Genomic DNA, 26,126 nt, shown 5'->3' with positions numbered 1-26,126 from the left:
AAGCATTTTCTCACACACATTCAATTTTCAAGTATGTCACATGTTATGATTAACTATAGTTACTACATTTTATAATAGATCTGAACTTATTCTGTCTAATTGAAAATATATGTCCTTTGAATAAGACTACATTTCTTCTTGAAATGAATGCCTGAATGTCCAGTTTTCTGAAGGTCAATATATTACTGTATCAAGATTACCTACAATATATTATTTCAAATAGCTCAATTTATTATAAAAGCATTTCTTCCAATTCATTTTTATCAGCCAGACTTAGAACTACTGAACCAGTTTATGGCATCTCAATCATAGAACCAAAATAAGACCAAGATAACTATTGGAAGTTCCTTTCAGACTGGCTAGTCTACATAAATACATGATGCCACATTTGGTGTCTTTTGGGTCTAATCTTTCTGTTTTGATCTTTAGGCTTTTGTGAAGAACCATTGTTGTTTTAATGTCTGAATTTTTAAAATTTTCTGTTCAGTGACTGATTTCAAACAATTTATCAGGAAAATCACACATGCAAATCTGTAATGGGTCAAAATTGACATTCATCAAATTTAGGATTTGTGTAGCTTCTTCAATATCAATATTAGCCCTTAGAAGATACCAGGGAGCGGTGAAAACAGTTTTTGAAAGATTTAATTTTCTCATATCCTTATAGAAGTGCCTTTTTCTCTAGCCTAATTCAAGAAAAGTTTAGAATAAATGGTAAATGTAGATTTCACTTAAGAGATTTTGGAGCTACAGTTACGTTGCATATTGCAGTCCCATTTCCTAACTAGAGGTGGTAGAGATGGTGGATTGTTCCCTTGGCTACAGGAACTGCTAGAAATACAGAGAAGGCAGAAGAGCACAGTGTCAAGGAACATGTGCTCTAGAGCCCAGTGGTCTGCAGAACCTCACACAGGCCTTGTGAAGGGTAAAGAAGGTTCTGCAGCTGAGGGACAGAGATAGGTATGAGGGACACAGAAGACATGTCCCATGCAACCAGAAGCTGCTCAGCTCCACGTGACAGCAATTTTGCCTAGGGAGTACGAAGGCAGCCTGCTGGCCTGTGGCAAGCTCTTTAATTGCTTTTCACTTAAGGTGTAGATTAGCTCTTTTTCCAAATATGTGTGAGGTAAACAAAACCTGTAGTAGCCAAACACAGTTTATAGACTGATGTGAGTTTCTGAAACACAAAGTGTCCTGCATTAACACCAGAGTATGCTTTATCTAACTGATTTGCTCTGTCCTTTTGTAAATGGGTGCAAACCCACCACCTGAGATATGTAGCAAACCTTTTCTTTTATTGGCGGATGAATAAGATTTAACTAACATTTTGTCATATATATATATATATATATATATATATATATTTGAAGATGGAGGAGGAAACGGATAGAATATTTTTAATTCTGTGTTATATAATCTGAACTAAAAAAATTAAATATGGCCTAAGAATACTGGTTATGAAAAATAGAAATGCAGTTCTGTCATATTCTTAAGTGACTATAAAATGGCCTACAAGAATAGCTAATGGGTTCCTCAAGTATTATGCTGGCTTCAGTTCCTTTACTATAGGGTTAGCATTTTAGAGATGGTTATGAAGAAAATACATTCATTATAGAAAATAAATTCACTTTCTTTAAGTCTTGAAAACCTACATTTGAATCAATTTTCTATTTATGTTATTTTTAAAATCATATCTAATGTATATGTTTTCAGTAGAATTTTGTATTATTTTTTTCATTTATTCATAATTAAAACTTACTCCCAAAGAATAGAGGAAAAGGAGTAATTCATTTCTTAGAAACATCTTAAAATTAAGTTCAGTTAATGCCTGTTCTATGCTATCCTAACCATTACAGTTTCAGATATTTTATAAAATAATTGCACTGAGTTAAAACTTGTCATATTTTAAGTGAACCTGGTCCTTTCTTGAAATTAAATAGGGTTCTGATTTATTATTATCTGTTCCTCCCACTAAAATCCTTAATGTGTCTCAAATCAGTCCTTTTCATTATGGTCTTCTTTGACATTTTAGCTCATCCTCTTTTCTTCCTAGAACTATGATTTAGTGTAGAGTCTGTACCACTAAATTTGGCATTTAATTTCTTTTTAGGGATTTCCTTTTATGGTCTATAGCCACCCACTCTTTCTAGGCCTAGGGATTTAGCTCAGTGGTGTAAGCACCTGCCTGGCAAGTGAGGTCCTGAGTTCCTTCCCCAGGAATTAGCTCAGCGGCGTAAGTGCCTGTCTGGAAAGCATGAGGTTACTCTTTCTTTTTCTTGAGGGGATCCACGTAATATTTAAATTTATATATAAGTTTCACTTACACTTATCTGACAAGGAAACATAAATGACAGATTTACACTTTTTACTTACATTTCCTAAATTAATCAAGTAGCATTTTACATGGTTCTGTTTTATAGTAAGGATCATACTGAGTTGAAGATCTTACCAGAAATAGGTTTGTCACAGGCTGCACACCTTTTGGCATAAAGACAGTTATAGCAGTCCAAGCAGAATGGATAATCATCCCTGGACATAAACTCTTCTTCACAAAGCTCTTTCCTGCAGCCACTACACAGAAAACACTCCTTATGCCATAGCTGGTCACGAAATGTTACCCCACCAGAAGTTATCACCTACCAAAAGATCACAAAAAGGGCAATGAATGTGGGTGTCATCACTGTTCAAAATACCTCATGATTTTATCCCAATTTCTTCAAATCAGACCTTCTTCTGATTTGGACTACTCTATCACCTTGTTAGGATGTCCTTTTCTCTAAGCAATTTGTGATGTTTTTTAATAAAAAAGAGCTACCAAATGTTACAGGGATTAAACAGACAAAAATGAACATTATTCCAGTTTTCTCCTACAATAGATCATGAATGAGGCAGGACAGCTGTGGACTCAGGAAGATCAAAAAACAAAACAAAACAGGTACTTCACTCTCTTTTTTTTTCCTCTGAGTGTTATTTTAATCTTCAAATTAAATTAAATTTAATCTTAAAATCCGAGTTAAGATATTTCTGTACTATATTTGTATATCAATATCTAATTTTCAAGGATGTTGAAAATCCAGTTTCCTGAAAGCTTTATGCTAGGTTTAGGAATATGTAGAGGGAAATCAATTTGGTAATAAGACTCACATATTTAAACTGCTCTTTTCAGTCAGCACTGTGGCGGAAGCTGGCCTCTGGTGTTTATTTTGCACGCCTCCTTGTCTTCATGATGCATACTCTTATCTATCCCCACTTATAGACAGGCAACAACTGGTGAGGAGAGTGGCCAAGGCACTTTCCCTGGCCTCAAAGAGACGGCATTCAAGTCTGCACACCTGACTCCACAATTTGTGTGCTTAACTAGTCATACAATTCTGAGTCAGAGTCACTCTGCACATATAACTACTTCATAAGGCCTTGCTTAATGAATGAATGAATGAATGAGTGATTACCAATATAAAAGATCTCTGAAAAGCAGTTCCAGTACAGTGTCTAGCACATAGGGTATTGTCAACAGGTAGGTGAGTTTTTAGCTTTAGGTCTCAAAATAACAGTATTAATTTTACTGAGCCTTAAAATGTGATAGGATTTGGTCAGAGATGCCTCTTAGTTCTCCATAAGACAATATATTTTTCTAAACCAGTTTAATTTATAAATTCTATTATTAAAAGTTTAAAACATTACTATTGAGAGACAGACAAACATCTAGTGTGGCTATTTTGCAGTCATATCTTTCAAACCCATAGCAATTAGACTGGAGATGCTGAGGAAAATAGAACATGTTCATGTATGAGTCTTTTAAAAACTGAAGCAATGTGATATCTGAGATGTCCTTACAGACTTTGTATCAAATTTAACCTTTAAACAATCATAGTTTATGAACTAAAACTGTTGTATACTTACTCTTAACGGTATTTTCAATCATATGACAAATACAGTATAAATTAAAGATATTTCATATTAGTTATATTTCCTGGAAAAATACTATTCTGAGTAAGTAAAAGGTAAGCATAATGGTTTGTGTGAAGCAAAGCAATTGAAAACTCCCTGCTGACTTCCAATGCCTTACAGCAGGCACAGTAGAAATCATAATCCCTTTGATTGGTTTGGTCAAATGTTGGCAGGCAATGCTTAGAAGATTTGAAACTTGAAAAATGTAATCAAAGCAAAATACAACTTGATGTATGCACCAAAGAGTGTATAATTAAGGGGTAGAAATTCTGGAATGTTAAAAGTACTTTATATGTGACTATATTCTTTTGGAAGAGTTAGGCAGGCTCAGATGGAGTCTAATGTCTAAATTTGGTTTTGGTCACTGACTGATCCCAGGGTTTAGAACAAGTTTTTTTCTCTAACAAAGCAAAGGCAATAATGATTTTATTTGCAGTAGATAATAGACAAAGTTTTAATGAATACACTTAACTATATTTGAACTCTAAGGAATTTAAATGCAAAGCAATTGTGGTTCAAGGTCATTTGCTTCTTAGAAGAAAATAAATTTTGGTGTAACAAAAGGAAATCTGTAGAAAAATGTTCGTGGGCCTAGTTATGGAATACTTTTTCCTTTTTTAAAACAGAAATTTGGACTTTGATTTGAGTTAAAAATTTGTTTTTCTTTATCTTTGGTCAAAAACATGTATATTTGCTTTCCTTCAGGAACTTATGGTTTTAAAAATTGAATAGAAAATAATATGGCATATCATAATCTACTACCCAACATTAACATTTCATAAATCTCTGATGCCTTCAAATCCTATCTTAAATATAGTCACAGTCTTCCCTAACTTGGTAAATGCTATAGCTTTCCACTAGATAGTGCTCAACCCTGATATTTTGGAGAAGTTCTTGTTCTGAATCTTCATAGCAGCACTGAAAGTTTATATTGCATTCAATACATTTTAGGATGATTCCCACAAATTTCATTAATGTTTTAGCCAAAGTCACTAACAAATGCAGCCTAAAATTGGCTACTTAGGTGCCTCTCAAATTGGATAAACCTGTTCATTTTTTTTCTAGCACCTGTTTTTAAATGCATGTCACTAACTGTGGTAATTCAGTGAAGGCTGCTATGTTACAGGGCCATGGGGTATGACTATTGCTTGTAACATCATTTTCTAAGTCAGTGTCATTGTCTAAGTCAAGGCAATGGAGTTGTTCTGGTATTAGATGATTGTATGTCATGTTCCACTGTAGCTCTCAGCTATCATTATGGTGCGATTCAATAATTTAAGTTAGGAAATTGCATTAATGCAATACTGGTGTCGTTAATACATGTAAAAATATAGAATGTGATAATGGGACTTCAGGCTGTCCACATACAAATACACAAATGATTTTAAGAGCTCTGACAAAGCAGCCCACAGATCACAATGTTTAGGAACTGCTGGACTATCCAAGGTATGTTCGTGATTCAGCTTTCTCGTCACAATTTAAAACTTGTGACGCCCCACTGGTCAAGGATTTCTTTCAGAACATCAATATATATTTTATGAAACACATGCTTTATCAAGGTGGTAGACATCAGTCATTTTTCACGTAAAAGCTTGGAAGCTAAAAAAACTGACAAAACTTCTTCTAAAATGTTACTGTTCTGCTGTTGGAAAATGTGCTTTGAATGGAAACCCAGTTAAGGCGGCTATACTTGTTCGGAGCCAGAAATGGAGGAGGCTGCAGCTGTTGGTCTTTGCTTTGTGTCTGTATGTTTACTGAATTTCCCTCATAATCCTGTCAGTCTCTCAAACTTACTAGCCTATTCTTTGAAGACACAAAATTGTCAAGCCAAAAAGGCATTTTCTTCATTAGAATATAATGTGAAGTGTTATACACCAATTTAGCTTGTTTTATTTAATCATTCTGTGAGGCAAACTCATGTTCCTCTGAAACAGTTAACATTGAATGCCTCAAAAATTCATGTTTGAAGGAATATATTCAAAGAGAGATGTGTCCTCTCTCAGGTTACATGAAATGTTGCATACAGGCTGTAAGTGGAACTGGAATATCTAATCACTTGAGCTACTTGGAATAGTAAACTTTGCTGGGTGGAATTTTACTGCTAATAAAAATAAGTAGCCAACCCCATTGTAATGGCTTGTGGTTTTGGGCATGTGGAATTTAAAACTAACATGAGAATGTTAGTTTGATATACCATAATAGTTTTAGGTTCATTCTCAATATATGATGCAGTTAAAATGTAATCATCTGGAAGGTTCCATAAGCCTTATCCACCACTGATATTTACCTTTTTACAAAAGTTGCAGTACTGAGCAAATTCCTTCTCAAAACATGGCACACAATAATTGCCAGTCTCTTTGGAGATCAAAGGCTTTGTCCCTATTGGTTGCCGGCAATATTCGCACACAAAGCAGGTTTCATGCCAGTAGTTCCCCTTAAATTCCATTTTGCGAGAACCTGAATTCCAAAAGTAAGAACCTTTTAGTATAAATCAGGCATAACTTTATATTCTTTAAGCAATTATAGATAACATTTCTTAAAATATATTTTAAACATAAAAGTCATAAATTAATTGACCTTTTAGAAAACAATATTTTTTTCAGTTTCAGAAATATTCATCTGGGGAAAGAAAAATTAATACAGTTGAGCCATGATGACATTAAGTCACTCATTCATTCACTGAAAACTCTTCCAAGGCTTGCATAAAGCTGCAATTGGAGATGTGAAAATATTTGAAGCGGAGAATTTGAATGGCTACACAGGGTTTAGATAAATTAGAAATGCCCAGGGATTTTATGTCATGCAGTTATGGTCTCTGAAATTATTTGAATCTATAATAAGAAAATAAGAGAGAGAGGGCGACAGACAGACAGAGTCTTTTTTATACTTCACTCATAAGAATACAGAAAAGGGCCAAATATACTGCAGCAGTTATCAGTGCTTGCCGACAGTGGCAGGCTCTTGATGGACCCTCACATCAGTTTGCTTCTGCTACAAAACAATGTTTGACTTCAGGGTCCTTCCACAAGTCATTCTTTCATGTGCCAAGGGAAGGTTTCCAAAATATTGTCTTTGGAATGAATTTTGTCTTTTTGCATAGCTCAGGTTCTGTTTTGAAATATTTATGTAAGTTAAATTTTTTTTGCTCTGTCTTTTGTTTTATTCTTATTTTGTCTAACCCTGTACCAAACCACTACCTATAGACATCTTTTTTAAAATTTTATTTAAAGAAAGACGAAACAAAACAGAAAATGGGTAGAAATAATACATACTTTCAAAGAAAAAAAACACAGTAAGAAATCACTAGTTGATGATTACAGATTGTCCTCTTAAAAATAGTTATTCAAGATACTAAAGTGGAGCATACAAGGTGGGAATTTAAACAGTGAGACTGCAACCAGTTCTTTTCAACTATCCAACAAAAACTTAGAAATATGGCTATCAACCCTATATACTTAAACATACGTGCAATTATCTGTATCTTCAATTATGGTGAGATTGAACAAACCCAAGCAGGCTAATATCACTCTGAACAAAGAATAACACTATTGCTGGGTGTCACATTATGACACTCCAAGATCAGCACTGGGTACTTTAGTGTCTCTTTTCCTTCAAAGTATTTGTTCATTTCATCATGTGTCATAAGATCATTTCTCATAAACTGTTTATAGGTTCTACACATGCTTGAATCTTAACATGTATTTCTATCCTTTCTATATTAGAGGGAAAAACAAAACAAAGCAAGACAAAACAAAACATATTACTATAAACACATGAAATAAAAAAGACATATAAGACTGTTGTACAAGGAGTTCTACCATGGTTCCTGTGTTGTCTCTTGTTATCCTCAATAGAATTGGCTATATCATCAGACATAGTATAATTGAATATATCAGTACATAACAGTATTAATAAAACACACAACTTTGTATATAATATAAAACTTCAAAACCAGACAGTAATCAAACCAGAATGTGTATCCTAGTGAATTTTGTCATCTTCAATGTAGTTGCCTATACTCTCAGACGTGATACTATCAATCATATCAGTTTTGAATAAAATCTGTCAATACCCAACAGCAATCAAACAAACCAGATTTAACTAAGACTAGTCATGATAAAACAGTTTAAGTCATACAGGGCTCCAGATTAAGATAATAGGAAATTAAAGATGATTACTGTGCTATATCCTGATGTTTTTGGGATAGCTGTCTGCGCCTTCAAATCTAATGCAAGCATCAAACTGGCACAGAATAAAATCTATCTAAGCAGAGTGGTGCAAGTAATGTGGGTTTTAAATCTGATACACTATTAACAATATCTTCTGCCATCTTTTTAAAGACTTTCCCTCCCCTTCTACTTCCCCAGGATACACTGTGCATTTTTGGGTCTCACCAACACCCTTGGTTTTAAATTGTTGGGGGACAACCTGCTATTTACCTAAGTAGTTCCAAACCTTCTCTCCTGGACTTGATCTCTAATTGTATTCTGTTACCTATTAAAGCTTGTCTTTCCAACCTATCCACGAATACTGGTCTAGTTGCCCCTATTACGCTCTGGTTCTCTGTCACATAGAACATCATTTTCTCATATTTGATTTTCAGTCCATGTACTCTTTTTCATGTTAATTATATTTCCTATAAATAGTGTCTCGGTGGACCCTACCTCCTGATCTACTCTACATGTGGATCTTTTTAAAAATTTATTGTATCAAGGCCATCTATATTAAAGATTATAACCAACCTTCTCTGCCTCATTTCTGTTATGCTCTTTTTTTTGCCAACACTTGTCTGCTTGTCTTCTTCATTTTGTTTTCTGCTCCATTCATTGAGGTTTCTTTGCCCCTGTTCCTGGAATCCTGGTACTTTTCTCTCTCTAGAAGGCCCTGCAGTATTCTCTGTAGAGTTGGATTGGTGTTCATGAATTTCCCAAGTTCTTTTTTGTCTTGGAAGCTTTCTTGTTTCTAATTTCTAGAAACGGATTTTCAGGTATTGACAGGTATATCAATCTAGGTTTGAGGTTATTTTCTTTCAGGGCTTGGAATATTTCACTCCAGGCTCTTCTTGACTTGATGATTTGTGTCTGCCATTATTCTCTGGGCCTTCCTTTATACGTGATCTGTTTCTTGTTTCTAATAGCTTTTAATATTTTGTTCTTATATTGAATTTCTGGGATTTTGATTATTATATGCCTGGGTATAGCTCTGTTTTGGTTATAGGTGGCTGGAGTTCTGTATGCCTCATACATCTGCATATCATTTCCTTTTCCTATGTTTGAGAAGTTTTCCTTAATTATTTCTGTGAATGGCCTTTGTAGTTCCTTTGTTTGTACCCCTGCTTCTTCATTCTCATTCTTTATTCTCAAGTTACAGATCCTCTTGTCATCTTTTAGCCTTGTGTTGTTACTGCTTGTTTCCTTAATATTTTTAAAAAGCTTTTCCTTTCATAATTCCACATTGCAAATCTCTCCTCCAGTTCCGATAATCTACCCTTAGTTTCTTTCAATCAGTTTTGCCATCTTTCCATAGAGTTTTTAATTTCCTGGTAGTCTCTTTGAATCTGCTTCATGTAGTCTATATTGTCTTTATATTCTTCATCAAATGGTCCTCTCCTTTGTTAGAGTTCCTCCATTCTTCTGTCTGTGTTCTTCAGGGCTGCTTAGCATCTCTTTTATTAATCTTCTTGTATCTTGCTTTACTTGGCTAAATATTTCCCTTTTGAACTCGTCTATGAGGTCCTGAAGACATCTCTTTATATCCATTGGTGATGTGTCTGATATTGCATGTTTGCTGTCCTCGTTCTCCTTTGTATTTACCTGTCCTCCATCAGTGTTCTCAGGGTTGGGACCTGGGGACTTTTTCTTGTTGCTGCCTCTTCCCCCAGAAACTGGAGGCCCCAGTTTCTTTCTTTGTTGCTTACAATTTTTCTGAAGCATGCTGGCTAGGTGACCCTTCCCAATGCAGTGTGCTAGTGAGTTGCAAACAGGGGCAGCATATGCTGGCCCCTCCCCTCTAGGTCAGTCAACCTGCCGAGGCCTTCAATGTGTTAGCATGCACGCTGCCATAGGGAATTGATTTCGGATAACCTATTGGGTCTCAGCCAGGTCGCATGACCCAGGCCAAGCTCACTCCACCAATTCCATTCGGGAAGGGAACAACAGACTGAAGTCACTGCTGCCTGGTCTTGCCAGTCCTGCCTGGTCCCAGAATGTCATCTGTTGGAGCGCCATTCTCTGTGTAATGGTTCCATTCCTGTCACTCACCACAGGTTGATGCAGGCTCACCAGCTCAGCTCTCTGTTCAGCTCAAGGACCCCAGACCTCAGCATGACTGGGCCTACAGTGAGTGGAAGTGGTGGAATTTTGGATGGCTTGTTATGTCACTGGGCTCGGGCACTGCAGGGGAGCACTGAACTCTTAGCTGCTCCAATAATAGCACTGGGACTGTATGTTTGATTGGTTCTTCTCACCTTAGTTTCTTCTTGTGATAAGAGAATTCATCTCCCTCTGTCCAGGCCTCCCCACACTGTATTATGTTGAATTCTAAGTTGACTATCTCAGGGAGCCTCTGCAGCCTGCTGTTATCTATCCACCATCTTTGCTCCTCCCACCAAGTTAAATTTTTTGAAAATAGAGCACTATTGTATTACCTGTTCAGAAATAATGAATGAACAACCGTTTTCTTTCTGAGGTGTGTGAAATAAGATCAAGAGAAAGCAAGGAGGATGCCATTTTTAAACCCAGGGCTCTTGAGCCCTGAACTCCTCTTTCAGCATTCAATGACATACAGCCCTACTTAGAGCTCTAGTTAGAGCTTACAGCTTCCTGGAAAACTTACCAGGCATGATGGTCCTCTTGCAGTGGAAGCACTTGGAGGAGCACTCATTAGAATAGCATTCCGTGCAGAGGAGGCGCTCATCCTTGGCAGCAAAGGGATTTTCCACCAAAGAGTGATAGCATTTGGTGCACCTGAAGCATGTTTCATGCCAATGCCGGTCTTTGTAACAAAGATCCTTTGAGACAGGAAATAGAAGGTTAATTAAGTGCATGTGCAGCAAAATGGACCATTTTATGAGACAAAATGGAACATTCCTGGGACTCTAGCACCAGTAGGTTGTGCAACTACTTAAGGGGAAGTTGGAACTGATAGTGTTACCTACAAAGAAGAGATTTTGTGGGTAATTAAGAGTTAGAACCTGGGGTTCTTGGTCACTAAGCCTGCTGGAAAATAGACTGTCTTATATTTCTTCAAATATCAAAGGTTTTTCCCAAGGTTTTTCATAAGGTCTTTTGAAGGTTTTTCATAAGGTAAGTTTTAAATTTTTGTTGCAATATCTTATTATTCTTTGAGACTTAACAAACAACTTTTATTTTTGGCAGTGGTGAACATTAAACCCAGAGCCTTGTAAATGCTAGGCAAGTTTTTACCACTCAGTTATATTCCCAGACCAACAAACATGTAATACCACCCAGTTAAAGGAAAGACAAAAAAGGAAAAAGAAAGAAAATACTGATCATAGTATGAGGAATGAGGAGTAAGTGGAAATTTTTAGTAAAGATCTAATGAAAATGACACTGATTTTTAAGTAGAAAAGTACACATTTAAGCATTTATGCATTTAATTATACTATGGTTATTCCAAAAATAACTCAATATTTTAGCTGTGTAAAGTTAGGAAAATAGCTTCAATAGTATTAAAGATCAGCAGAGAAAAAGGAATTCTAGAGCACCTCTCACTACATTTAAGCAGTCCTTCTGTGGACTGTGATGAGACCTACCTTGGAATCTGATTCAATTGGTTCTTTGCATGCTTCACAATAGTTAGAGAAGAAACGATCATAACAGGAAACACAGTATGGGTTGTCATTCTTTAGTACATACTTCTTCCCAAGAAGTGATGATGTGCAGTGTTGACAGTCAAATTGGGTTGCCATTTCGGTTTAATCCTGTGAATAAGATTTGTGTATGATAAATTTTTTTTTTTTTTTTGGTACTGGGGATCAAACTCACAACCTCACACTTGCCAGGCAGGTGCTTACACCACTGAGCTAAATCCCCAGCCCTGATCCTTGTATTCATGTAAAAGAAAAAATTGTTTATAAATGATAACCCTAAGAGTCTAGCTTTTGAATCAATTTACATTTTCTTAGGCAAAAAAAAAATCTTCCAATTTAGGAAAATATGCTTATAGTCATGGAGACGCTTGGAATGATTTAGGAAAGGCTATTCTTCCATCTTGGCAGTTATCGTATATATTGCTAAAAAATTTAAAAAGCATCAAGCTGGATTGTATAAAAGATCTTGCATTCATCATGAGCTAATGTGAAGGTCATCGGGAGGGTGATGTGTGTTAACAGAGGATGGCTTCTTCTTAAGGCTATAAATATGACCTGTTGACAGTGCTGTCACTATAAAATCATCTTGATTTATGGTGGTGGAAATGAGACTCCTTTTTACTTAAATTTGAACAGAAATAATGAAAAAATACCTTTTTATTTTCTAGATTTTTTTCTTTTTACTTCTAAAATCTTTACTAGGTACCTAATCAGGGATTTATATAAATCCTAGAGTTTTCCATCCTCTGTTGTAACAACATTCTTATCTGTGGCTTCAGTACTCTTAAGTTTGATGATGACTCTAAATACCTCAATCTTCTGGGATGCTCCACTTAAAAGCCCCACACCAAACTAACCAAAAAACAAAGACATTCCTCAGTGGGTTAGAATCGATCCAAGTGTTAGGTTTTTGTGCCTAGTGTTGAGAAATTGCCCAGATGAAAAAGTGCAGATAAAACCATTATTGGCAGGAAAAAACCTATAGACTTTATATTTCAGAGCTGAATTTTATGTATATAATATGAATAAAAGCATAGACCTCTTACAGAATGAAAGTTTGTTATGAAACATGAAGTTAGGGGCAGCATAACAAATTCTAATTATTTTATAAATCTAGCAAAACTATTAAGGAACAAAATACACAGTTTCAAGAGTTTATAATTAGGTATTAAACATGAAATTTTCATTATTATCAGAAGCAGTAACATTATTTTTTCTTAGAAAATTGGGTTACAGTTCCTGGAACTCCACTGGAATATATTAAAATCTGTGAATGTTTTCCAATTTCCCACTGGAATATATTAAAATTGTAAATGTTTTCTAATTCTTCAATTTAGAAATATGTTAAATTCTAGTAAAGTTTGAACATCAAATGTTGTGATGCTTTTTAAAGGCACTTTGATTCCAGTTTTTTATTTACTACATTTAACTGTTATTTTTACACATTTTTCTTTCTTTTATTCTAGAGGTAAATTTTCCCACAGATTATTGCTAATAATTTGTGTATAACAGTTATGTTGAACTTCTCTCTTAAGTAGACAAAGACTGAGGATTTGTAATACATGGGTCTTTTCCCAGTAAATATAAAAATGCAGTTGAAATTTCCCAATGGACCATGACCAAAATTGTCTGCAAGGAACACTGAATTCTGTTTGATTAATTCCATAGAAATGTCCTATCCAAGTTCCAAAGGGCTTGGAAACAGCTGGAATATAGATCAGATTCACTTGAAAAGCTTCTAAAGGAAAGTTTTTTTTTTTTCACATTTATAGTGACCACATTTATTTTAATAGCAAAATAAGGGAAGTACATTGAACTTTTATCATTTACTACGGAAAAATGTCATTTCTATTGTTAATATTTAGTTTTAGATATACATAATAGCACCATAAATTGTAACTTCTCAGGGTTGTGAATTCGCAAGCCACTTCCATTTTCTAAGGTTATTAAAAAAAAAAAGGAAGAAACAAGGGATTCTAAATTGGTAGTGTTTCAGCTATTTATTTTAGGCCTCATAACACAATAACATTATAATGTCTGTATTTGGTGACTAGGTCAGAAGACCGAATGGTTTCCCCATCTTCATCCTATTTAAATAATGGGGATTGTTCCCTAGAAAATTCTTTTCAAATGGAACATATTTCTTCATTTTTTTAAAAGAAGAAATTTTTATTCCATTATTTTTCATAAAAGCAAAATCAATGTGAGTTGGGTAGAACAAAAATCAGTTCAATATCTCAAAATCATGTGCTTTTGCATTTATAATTCTCAATGATGACAGTAGACATTTAGTACATGTCCACATTTATGGAATATTTACTCAGTGATAACTGAGTTCCTTGCATACAGAATCTGGACTCCTTTAGATTACTTAGCAAATAAAGTCTGACACAGACATGAAACTGGATATTTATTCTTTTTTGCTGTTAGAAAAGTACACTAAGAAATTCAGTTCTTTTCATGAAGTATGCTGCTCAACTGTGGAGATATGAAGTGTTCAGATACAGTTTCTTAAAAATAGAGGTGTTACAATCATGGAAAGGCTGTGCATTCTACTAGAACCATAAAGGACTAAGAGAAAGAATTTTCTAGAAAGATTTCAAGGAAGTTAAGCTATTGGAAATCTGTCAGAAAGCAAGCAAGCAAACAATCATTCTTAATTATCAAGGAAAGAAAAGACAAATGAGAGAATAGAACACGATTTCATGTGCAGTTGGGAAACGGTGATTCTTGACACTAGGTTTGCACTTCATTCATTAAAATGGAGACTGAAACATTAAAATTTTCAAAGCTGCTTGAACTCTCTCACTATATGGGGAAGGAGTGGATTGAAGAGATAAGATTATGATTTTTTTCAATCAGATTACGTATCTCATTATTTTCTAAGCATCATTTATAGTGTCTGCTATTCTTGATCCCTTTCATTAGTATTTTTAAATACTCAGAAAACACCTGTGTCCAGAAGGCGGGCCCAGTGGCCTCTTTTTAATCATTACCTAACGGGTAAAACTGAAGAAAAGAGGATGAAGGCTACCTAATTCTTTCCACAGGAGATGTGTCTGATTAACGATCTGTCAAAGACATGGAGAAAATACCGTTTTTGAGTATTTAAAATCTTTGATCAGTGTTGAATTGTGTGTTTTAAAACTCTTATATGCCATGACTGAGTAGCATTTAACTTTTGTGGAAGTGAAACACTAGTAATTAGACTGGGATATATAATTTAGCTATTTACTTAAAACTTCTTTTAAATTGATCATGCAGTTAGTACAATACTTAAAATGAAAAATTTTTGTCATTGCATCCTTTCAGAAGATTAAGAGGTGCACTGAACATATGAAAATAAATTCATAGTTGGAAATCAGCAAGGATGATTTCTCTAGTTCTTTATTTTTCTAGTTCCCTCCCTTAGATTTTACTGTTACCTAAGATTTCTACATTCCACCTGGACCACTACATTCACTGGGAGTAGTTTCCATAGATGAGAATGCAGTTTGTTTGGGTTTTTTTGTCTTTTTCATTTTTATCGGTACTGGGGATTGAACTCATGACTGCCTGCTTGCAAGGCAGGTGCTTATGCCGCTGAGCTAAATCCCCAGCCCCTGCAGTTTATTTTTTAAACCACGAATAATGTTGTGTCATTATATAAAATAGTGATTTATTGATGAGACTAATGCTTTGAGTATATGTCCACTTACTTTTCTACCAGGCTGAGCAGGATAGATAGATTCACAGGGAGTGTACTTGATAGCATGTCAAATAGGAGAGACAAGGTCCACGCCTGGTATCTTTAATGTACTCTACTTATAAGGTATCACATGTTATTCATTTATTCATATGTTTAATAAGCATATAAAGTATATGTTATTGGCAAAACAATCTTCCAGAATTTTAAGGATATGCACTTACATTAGATTCAAAGCTCGTCTGCAGAGAATTTATAATCTAATAGAAAGAGTAAGGGAATTTTACAAATAACAACTAAACAAAATTTGAGAAGGGCCTAAGGAGAAACAAAGGGCAATAAACATTAATAGCAGTGTTTCTGAACATTTTAAAAAAAATTTATTTTTATTTATTATTTGTTTTAGTTTAAAGAAGGTAAAACCAAGGAAAATAAAACAGAATAAAACCAATCAAAATAAACCAGTATAAGTGATACAGGACTTCAAAATCTTATGAAATCAACAATAGTTATCATAGTGCCTTTTGTTGCTTTTTCAAAATAGCTGCAGATACCTTCAAACAGAGCAGAATAGAATAGAAACAATAAGAAAAAATAATGAATGCAATAAAGGACTTCAAGACAAACCAATTGTAAATCAAAATGGCTACCATAATATGTCTTGTTATCTTTTAAATACATACTCATGCCATCAGATGTAACTTAATCAAACAGAAGAGAATAAAACCCAACCCAACAAAACAATGAAAATTATATGGTTTCCAAGCTGGAACACCTCCTGGTGAGGCCTGGTTCTCTCACCAGAGCAGTCCGCATGTCTGGTGCTCACAGAGAGAAGCTTGTATCTGGCTGTCCCCATTATGGCAGTGGCCATTGCATGGTGCTGGTTTCCAGGCAGGCTAAAATTTTTAAAATTTTCAGTTTGCACCTTTTCTCTCAAACCAGGTGACTACAAATAAGTATTTCTCAGTTCTTAAGTAGGCCTAATATTGAGGGTTGAAAACCAACAGTTTAAAAGAGAACAGTTTCAGCAAGATAAAATTCGAGAGCAACACGGAGAAGGTGTATCTGATGGATCACGATGTAGATTATTATGGACTGGCTTTCCTAATCTTGGCTCAGACAGGCTGAAGGTGCCTACCTGACTCTTAACGTGAGTGCATGCTTAGGAGGCAAATCTGGCTCTGTTCACACGTAGGAAATTGGAAGGCAGATGTAAAACAATGGCAAGACTGTTGTCACTGTTGATGCTGGCAAGCTGGGTAAAAACAATTTTAAAAAGTCACCTAAGAGGCGTCACAGAATTAATAAAACATGAAAAATTAAGGGACAAAGTCCAGGCAGAGAAAAAACACAGATAAACTTAGTATCTGGAGTCCCCTTTCAGGAAGCAGCAACAAATTGAGGAGGGGAAAATTAGGAAGAAGGAGAAGCTCAGCAGCCCTTTTGAGAATCCTCATATGGTCTGAGGACAAGGATTGAAGTTGGTGGCTCTGAATTTTCTCTATTGATAGATCTGACAAGCCCATCATGGTGTAGGCCAAATTCTCAAGAGCTACACCCTACAGAGGAAGGAAAGGGAAACGCAGAACTAGTTCTTTCAGAGACAGAAGCCCAGCTCTGAATTACTAGAGTTCCTAAAATTATACTGAGACCGTCTTAGTACTAGTGCCCCTAGAAGAACATGCGAATAGATGCTCACCATATTGGAAGAAAACATCAACCTGTAAACCTAGATTGCAATTACTTCCACACATTTTCCTTGTACAATGCCTGATTCGAGTCAAAGATGACTGCACAGTGCATGAGACAGACAACGGAAACATATTCAGGGGAACTTACTGCAGTTATAAGACAGAAACCATAAGTATGCTTTCAGTGTGTGCAAAGAGGTAAATAAAGACCAAAAATTTTGGGAGACAATTTAAAAACAAAAACAAAAAAAAGGAATAAAATGAATTTTAGGACTAAAATACAGAATTACTGAAACAGGAACTTAATAGGAAAATTTAGCAAAGATTGGATAAATCAAAGAGATAATTAGTGAAATTGAAAATATACGAATGAAGCATTCTGAGAAAAGGTTCAGAAAGTATATTTAAGAGTGTAAGACACAAAAGTGACTGAGTGAAAATGGGAGAGAAGAAAAACTTACAAGTCATGTCTGGAAAAGTAATGTTCCATTTTCCAAAACTGACAGAGTAAATCATGCCGCAAATTTAAAAGCTGAAAAATTACCCTTGAAATGATGAGTCCCAAGGTTTAAAAAACACAGTGCTGACATATCAGGGAAAACCTATTAAAAATCAAGACAACACTAAAATAGATTTGAAATATTACTTTCAGATAAAACAACAACATAACAGGCTATTTCTCATCAGTAAATGAAAAAAAAAAGATAGAAAATATAAAGATATATCCCAATTTCTAAAATCAGGATGCAACCTAGAACAGTATACTCAGATAAAATATATTTTAACATTTACTATATGGGACATTTTCATGCAATCAGAAACTGAATTTGTGAATAGAGTATCTACTGCACAGTGCATGAGACAGACAATGGAAACATATCCAGGGGAACATAGTGCAGTTATAAGACACAAACCATAAGTATGGTTTCAATAAATACCAAAGTTTTTCTAGGTAAAAGGATACTGAGCCTCACAGATGCAGAAAAAAGTGAAAAACAACAAACATTGTCATTATGTAGATGACTAAATAGTGACTATCTGTGAAAACTTTGTGCCAAAGAATCTGAAACAATGAGTTGAAATGAGAAAATCCTAAAATAAGTGAACTACTCAAACTTACAAGAAGAAATGTAAAATTACAACATTTTGATAATTATTAGATAAATTTATAATGAAAAACCTACGTACAAAGTCAAATACAAAGGGATTGGCTTTACCTATCACAGTTTTCAGTCTATAATGTTGAAATAATACCTGTCATACATCCACAAAATATCAAGTGCTTACAAAGAGGGAACAACCTGTAGTTAATTTAAAGCTCCTTAAAAGTTTGAAACTAGGGGCTGGGGGTTTAGCTCAGCGGCATAAGTGCCTGCCTTGCAAGCAGACAGTCGTGAGTTCAATCCCCAGTACCGATAAAAAGGAAAAAGACAAAAAAAAAAAAAAAAAGTTTGGAACTAACATCTGAGAATTTCATGAGAAGGAAAATTATAGCCAATAATTCTTCTAGCAATAAATACAGAGACATTCCAAATAACAACAAACTGCATCCAGTGATGAATGAAAGGTTAATATACATGATCTAGCTGATTTTATTTCAAGAATTCACATTCAGTTAAAAATTCTTGAGAGACTCACTGTATTTCACCACTTTTAGCAAATAAGAGTAGGTTTTATAATTACTTCAGCAGCAGAAGATGACATTGGATGAAATTTTACTTTAATTCAAAATTTAAAACTATTATCAAACTATGAGTAAAAGGAACTTCTTTAATATTATTTTAAAAACTATTGCATTATCATCTTATTTTACTAAGGACATTACATTTATTCAAGGATCTATTTAAATTTTTTTAGTATTTAAGGGAGGAAAAATAATTTCTTTACATAATCAACAGTCTTGCTTTGTTTTACAAATGGAAATAAACCCCTCCTAAAGAGTAAACACCGTATTTAAGATCTGACTGTCAGGAAAATTCAACAGATTGAATAATAAATTATAACAATTTATGTTAGTTATGAAAATTGCTTAGAAAATGTTTATATAAGAAAAAGCTATTTTATTCCAATGTAACAGCAATAATTGGAAAATAAAATTCTTAATACTTTATACCATTTAAAATACCTCGTATATTTTATAATAGATGCCATAAGAATGTATGACTTTTCTGTATAGAAAACTACAAAAACCTTGAAAGAATGAAAAGAAAACCAAATAAATAAGTGGAAAGATACATGACATTAACAGACCTGAAGGCTCGCTATCCTCAAGGTGCTGGTCTCCTCCCATTTGCCATATACATCGACCCTGAATATTTTCAGACTATTTTCTGGTTCTGTCACTTATACCGAAATGCAAAAGGCCAGGAATAGGCACATCACACTTGAACGAGATGGCAATGCATGTAGAATCAGATGTCAAGGCAGCATAAATTGCTGTCATGCACAGTGTGGTATAAATACAGGATTAGACACTTAGATCATTGCAACAAAATGAAGAGCTCAGAAATGAACCCCCAAGTGTGTAGATTCATAATCTAGGGACAGTGATGAATGGAGTAAAAATGGCCTTTTCTGTAAATGGTGTTGGACTAGCTGCATTTCCATATAAAAAACGATGAAACTATTACTACTTTGCATTGTGTACAGGAATCATTTCCAATAGATTATAGATTACAAGGTTAGGACAAAATGCATCACTTTTTGAAAATATAGAATGTCTTAATGAACTGGTCAAATAAAACATTTCTTAAGGAAGAAAAGTACTAGCCCTATAGGAGATATTTAGTAGATTAGACTAAATTAAACTAAAGCACCTTTCTCAAAAGACACAAATACAACTTTACCTCCCATAGAATCCCAAAGTATTGCAACACACTAATCAACAAAGAGCTTATATCCAGTACACAAAGGAAGCCCTATAAATCAATAAGGAAAAAATAGGCAACTGAATAAAAATAGAAAAGACCTGAATAGATGCACAAAAAGATGTCCAAGTGGCTAAAAATTATGGAAACTTTCATAATGTCATTAGTATCCATTTAGATATTATTTAATAGGTTCCTCTATGCAACATATATACATAAATAACAGTAGAATCCCTATGTATCAGGCTAAGAACAACATATTAGCGAAAGCATAAAACAATATGAATGATCTATCAAAGGAAAGACAGTATATATATATATATATGGTTTTACAACATATTGCCTTACAGCTATGAAAATAGATGACTTAGAAGTTCCCTCTTTAGTATGAAAGAATATTTTAACAGGGATTGCCAGTCTTCTAGCCAAAGACCAGGGCTGGTCCATGACCTGTTAGGAATGGGACTCCCCACCTTCCTGGTCTGTGGAAAAACTGTCTTGCACCAAACTGGTCCTGGGGCCGAAAATGTTGGAGACCTGCTTTGTAATACTGAGTTCACAGTAAACTGTAGAAAAGTAATTACCCCAGATGGCACTTATATAAAGTTCCAAGTCAGCAAAAGTTGATTATGAGGGATTAAAGATATGTAATGCTACAGGTATTATTAACAGATATGATGATGATAAACACAAAGCCCAAAATACAATTTACAATTATCTAAATTCTGAAGCTAAAGGGTTTTAAGTATATGCAGATGTTTAGTTTCTTAAGCTAAAGTTTTTTTTAAATTTTGCATATGTATTGAAAAATTCTTTTCTTGTTTTGTTTTGTAAAACTTTTTTTAAAAAATGAGAATATAGAGAATAAGGAGAAATGGTAAACCACCCTTTTATTATGCTTGCCATCAGGAGTATAATTCAAATGTAGCATTATCTAGTGAAGGATTTTGCTTGCTGATGGAAATTTTTATGCTAACAGGACATATATTGGGTGTTTGTTGAGTGAACAGAAAGGTCAACTCTTTAGGGAGATTGTAGAGTCAAGAGAGAGAAGAGATATAAGGTTCTCTCCCATTTTCTTTTCCTTTCCTCTTTCCTCTTGGTCTTACTTTGCCCTCATAATTTCTTTTATTCTCTTTCTCAGTATCAAATTACTGTACAACCACAAAGCAAAGATATACTTCTACTATGCAAAGTTTCAGTTAATACTGTACTGTGCAAATCAAAGACTACCCTATACATCTTATTTTCTATCACAGATAGTAGTTTCTAAAGTAAGAGATAATTTACTTATGGTGGAATTGAAATGCACCGAGATATGAATTTGGCCTTCTTGGTTTCCAGTAATGACTCTGTGTGGATATGTTTTTAAGGATTTTGTCTAAGGAAACTGAATTACCATATAGCTTTCATTCTAAATTACATTGTACATTGATTTGATTACAGCTTATTGTTCCACATGGAGATAACAATAATATATAAAAATAATTGCATTGAGTATGTGTCTTACAACAGGGTATGCACTGAATGATATTGAAGATTGTGTACTTTCATCTCTAATATGTTCTATTATTAAATAGAAGCAAAAAAACTCTATTGCCAAAATATAAAAGCACCCTGCTTTTTAAAAGTCTTCTGAGTTTTCTGGCTTAATTCCATGTTTGTTTTCAAGTAACTTCACTTGTATAAATATATTCATCTTGGGATGCTGCATGGTTATTGCAAGGTTATTCCAATTACCCATTCAGGTACTTTATTGATTCTGTAGATTTGTTTGTGCTTTTCTTTAGGAAAGAATTTGAAATAATTGAAGTTAATTTGGTGAGAGGAATATTCTAATGCTTTGAGAAACGTTAGTGCATGAGTTTGAATACCAAAATTTGTCTTATTGACACATAAAACTTGGATGGAGTCAGAGAGTAGATGAAGAATGTTAATTTGAGCTATAATGGATTGGATTTACCTTTGCTTGTTTTCTTGTTTTGATTTCAATCTGTATTATTGCTACAAGGCAGGAAGGTGGCTGACACACAAGAACGTTTCTGAAGCTTCACTGACCGCGGTGTATACTACACAACTGTAATAAGTAGTTACGGAAATTATGTAGAGTGTAATGTTGTCAGACACGTTTCCCTAATTCTTTCCTTCTTGTACCAGCATGTGTGTTTATTAGGTACCCGCCTTGTTAAATAAACCTCAGAAGCATTCTTTAGACTTTGTAGTCAGTCTCATATTAGTCAGTATGGAACATACTGGCTTACACTGAACTGAAAGTAATAAAGATTTCAAGCTGCATATGAATAAGACCAAATACATTTGTTACAGGTTTTTGTTCTATGTTGCTAAGCTCAATTTCTCAGAGGAATTTCAGAATGAAGATCAGGAAAACACGTTTTGAGACACGTCTTACCATAGGCTCTCCCTAGAGACCTCGCATTATCTTCTCTGCTGTGTTCACTGTCATCCCACGTTCCCCAGCCCTGGACTCGCCAGCACCTGCACTGTGGCACCCTCCACTGACTCCTCCTCCAGACACTTTCCCTTTTATGCCTCTCAGCCTTTCACAGAGCTTTTCTTCTATGTGGAATGCACTTTCCCTTGTTATCCATCTGCCTGATCCATGATGATGATTCTTGTCATCAATCAAGTTTCATTCAAAAATCCATCTCTCTAGTGCTTTTATGTCTCCCAGAACAGAGTAATTGTTCTCCTTAGTTTATGGCTCTATTTTGTAACAATTGTTTTATTCTATGTGTCTCTCTCTCTCTTCAGGGATAGTTCCTGAATAATAATGTTATTTACCTCATCTGTGTATAACAGAGGCATTTCGGCATCTCAATAAGTGCTTTATGACTGAATATATGAATGAATGAAAAACTTAGACTCCAAGACCAGTAATAATGAAAGCACACACACAAGGACAATTCTATCAGTGAAATAAATGAGAAAGTGTTGAATATAATACAAGAGAATTAAGCATTTGCTGTATATTAAGTTGAATACTAAACTAATTTTTTTACTGTATGTGTAGCAAATATGTCAAAGAAATGAAAACAAATGATAAAGCCCCAAGGGTCTGCTATGGCAGAGAGAATTCTTTCACCTTCCCTGCAAGAGTGACTGCAGATGACAGCTCAAGTGTGCTTTGTTGCTATTTTAAAAGGGTATTGTATAAAGGTGGCAAAGGTAGGTCATTAATCTATTAACATTAGTCAAATATTTTCCCCTAAACCCAAGGTACTAATGAGTTTAAAGTCTTTGAAGTGTTTGTCAGATGCTTTCTTTGGAAGGGCCCTGGCCTTTCATGGCTGGTGCACATGACTTTAGACTCTGTCATGTCTTTATTGGGATTGCAAGGACATTGTCCCTGGGGTCAGGATGTTAGCTCCAGTGCTGCTGCTGTAACGAGTGAATAAATTTGACAAGACTCAGGGAAGTTTAAACATATGAGAAAAATAAGCCCCTAAATGTATTACTAATCTGTTTTAGCAATGGCAGATGAAGTAAGTATAAATTCTACAGTAATAAAATGTAAACTTCATGTACTCTAAAACCATGAAGAAGTTACAGTAACTAATAAATAGGCTCTACTTTTAGGTTTCACGTTCTTTTCCTGGATCCAAGAGTGAGACTGAGTACCTTATTTAGTTTTTGCTTATAATCAAAGACTGAGAAGAGTGTTGGGTTAGAAATCAGGAACTGTGGATATTGTACTGATTGCTTTGCATTAGCATATAATTTGTTCACTGTTACAGAAGTCATTTAACTTTCCCAGCACTTAATTTTAAACTATAAAATGAGAACTGCATTAGTGGTACATGTTCCCATTCAAGGGTCAAGTAAAACGTAGGAATGGAAACACTGTGGCAGCTTAGCTGTAGGTACACATAGCTTGATGGAAAATATGCAACTATAACTACAGTTCACATTTTGAAAAAGAAGCTCTTTTCTACCATCTTTAAGTGCCACTTAAAAAAGACCTAAACAAACAGTCTTAAAAATAACGGAGGCCATAACTTCAGGCCATCAATCAAAAATAACCTAAAATAAACATCATATAATTGTGGTGGAATGTTTGAAATTAGTCTTTAGGGACGTGTTTTCAAGTCCAGAAATTTTGGAAGCTCAACGTCTTGTGTGAAGAGGTTGAACACCAATTCTCTTGAGAGCTGATGAACTACTCTCCCATGAAACAGCACATGAGCAGAGCTTTCCATCTGGTTACTTTTTCCTCTGGGTACTGTAGCGCAAAGAAAAATAAAGCATTGTATGATTTTCTTGGAGAGATTATATTCAGAATTATGTAGTTATAGTAGCTATTCCTGAAGCATAAGTAGAGTTTATAAGGCACTAAATATAACAACATTTCATCAAAATTTGTTTTTAAAAATTAAAAAAGGATTTAAAAATATTTTTTCATCACTGGAGTACAAGCATATTTTAAAGAATATGAGAGTCTACTCCTTGAGGATGAAAGCAGATTATCTAGATTTTGTTCAACCAGATAGGAAATTTCTGATTTTAATCCCATAGCTGGGCTTGTCTGTACAATTTTGACCATGAAGACTACAGTCGTTTCAATGATACAAGTCTCTTCTGCCCTCCTGCCTCCTGCAGTCCTGCTCTATTATTCCTGGGAAAGGTGCCTTGCAAAAGCAACTTCAGGTACTATGTTGTCTCAGGGACCCCTCAATGCTGGTTTGAGGTTTTGATTAGTGCTAGGTTCCAGCATAGGCAGGAACTGAACTTACTCTGATTTACTCTAAATCACTTCACATAAGCTTAGTAGGGGTAGTGGTTTTCTGAGTATGAATCCTCAATTCAACATTGTTTCTCAGAGAAGAAGACTGTGAGGACAATCCAGATCTAGTATGTTTCCTCCTTCCTGTACTCCTTGGAATGGTCAATAGGCATTCAGTAAAATTCCTTAATGTTAGCTGTGTCCTATCATTTTTGGTTGTTTTTGATCTCCCTCTCTGGAGATCTTGTCATAATGCCACTAACTCTTTCCAGTGTCTGCACACTGCAACACTGTCTCTACCTGCTTCCTCTCGCATCTAATGACAAATTGGGTTCATCTAGCAAAAAGCATGATCTGTTCTATAGAAACTAACATGAAAGAAGAAAGAAGCCTGTGACGTACGTTAATTAGGTAAGGTCTTTGCATGCACATGACCACATGCAACATCTGCTATTGTTTGAATGCACATCATTAGAAAAGAAAATCAATACATCTTCATCACTTTCTTGATTATTGAGTTTAATACCATGAGATTATGAAACAGTCACTATAAAACCAAGATGTTTATTTTGTATTGTTAGGTGGCTTAAAATAAACTTTAATTTCTTTCAATGACAAACGATGTGAAAAAAATCAGTCTTTACTCGGGCCATTTTTAAATGGATGACAATATGCTCAGTTTAAAAGCTGTACAAGATAAAGTTCAGTTAATAACTGGTGTTCCAGGAATTTAGAGGAAATTTGCTGAGCGCTCCAATCATCACACTCTAGCTGATTCATTGTGACACTGTGTAATCTTGAAAAACTAAAAGTCACTGCTCCTAAAAATATAGAGGAGTTAACAAAATTTTAAAAATATTTTCAAATATAAAGAATGAACAGTTTTACACTTGGTAATGTACCATTAAAAATTGTTCAGAAAAAGAAAGATATGTTTAATTTGTACCAATTTATAATAGTAGATCAGGTTGTATATTCTTTAGCTATTGGAGCCTGTAAAACTGGTCTTTATTTGTTTGTCGCATTTTTAAGTTTTATGAGTATATTTTAGATAGTCATAACGGTAACATTCATCGTAGAGAATTTGTACGCGTGCATGATATACCTTACAACTTCTTTTTTCCCATTCCCTCCCCTGCCTTTAACCCTCTTCTCCTCTTTATTTACAAAAGCTTTTTTCCACTTTTCCTTCTATTCTTCTTTTTCTCTTGTCCCTTCTTCCCCCTTCCTGCGTCCCTTGTTCTCCTCATGGTAACTTTAAAGCATTTTTAGCTAAACAACTGCGCCTCGAGACCATACTCTTAAATGAAATAAATTAGACACACATGTTTAAGTTCTAGATTGTTCCTCCAGTGTGAGA

At 34.7% G+C, this 26,126-nt stretch overlaps 1 protein-coding gene across 3 annotated transcripts in view; it reads right to left on the bottom strand.

Annotated features, from left to right (window-relative positions):
• The window catches only part of Fhl5 (four and a half LIM domains 5), a 55,366-nt gene that overhangs the window by 5,268 nt on the left and 23,972 nt on the right, over positions 1–26,126 (bottom strand). For all 3 annotated transcript variants that reach the window (XM_063233266.1, XM_063233265.1, XM_003467457.5), the window contains exons 2-5: positions 11,723–11,890; positions 10,783–10,957; positions 6,236–6,405; positions 2,450–2,636 (exon numbers count right to left, since the gene is read on the bottom strand). In XM_063233266.1, coding sequence (XP_063089336.1) covers positions 2,450–2,636; positions 6,236–6,405; positions 10,783–10,957; positions 11,723–11,878 — 688 coding nt within the window. In that variant the 5' untranslated portion in view covers positions 11,879–11,890. The remainder of the gene's footprint in view (positions 1–2,449; positions 2,637–6,235; positions 6,406–10,782; positions 10,958–11,722; positions 11,891–26,126) is intronic.

This window comes from Cavia porcellus, unplaced genomic scaffold (genome assembly GCF_034190915.1).
Source record: "Cavia porcellus strain 051 isolate PalLab524CR breed Dunkin Hartley unplaced genomic scaffold, mCavPor4.1 scaffold_22, whole genome shotgun sequence".
NCBI lineage: Eukaryota > Metazoa > Chordata > Mammalia > Rodentia > Caviidae > Cavia > Cavia porcellus.
This window is presented reverse-complemented; position numbering and strand designations above follow the sequence as displayed.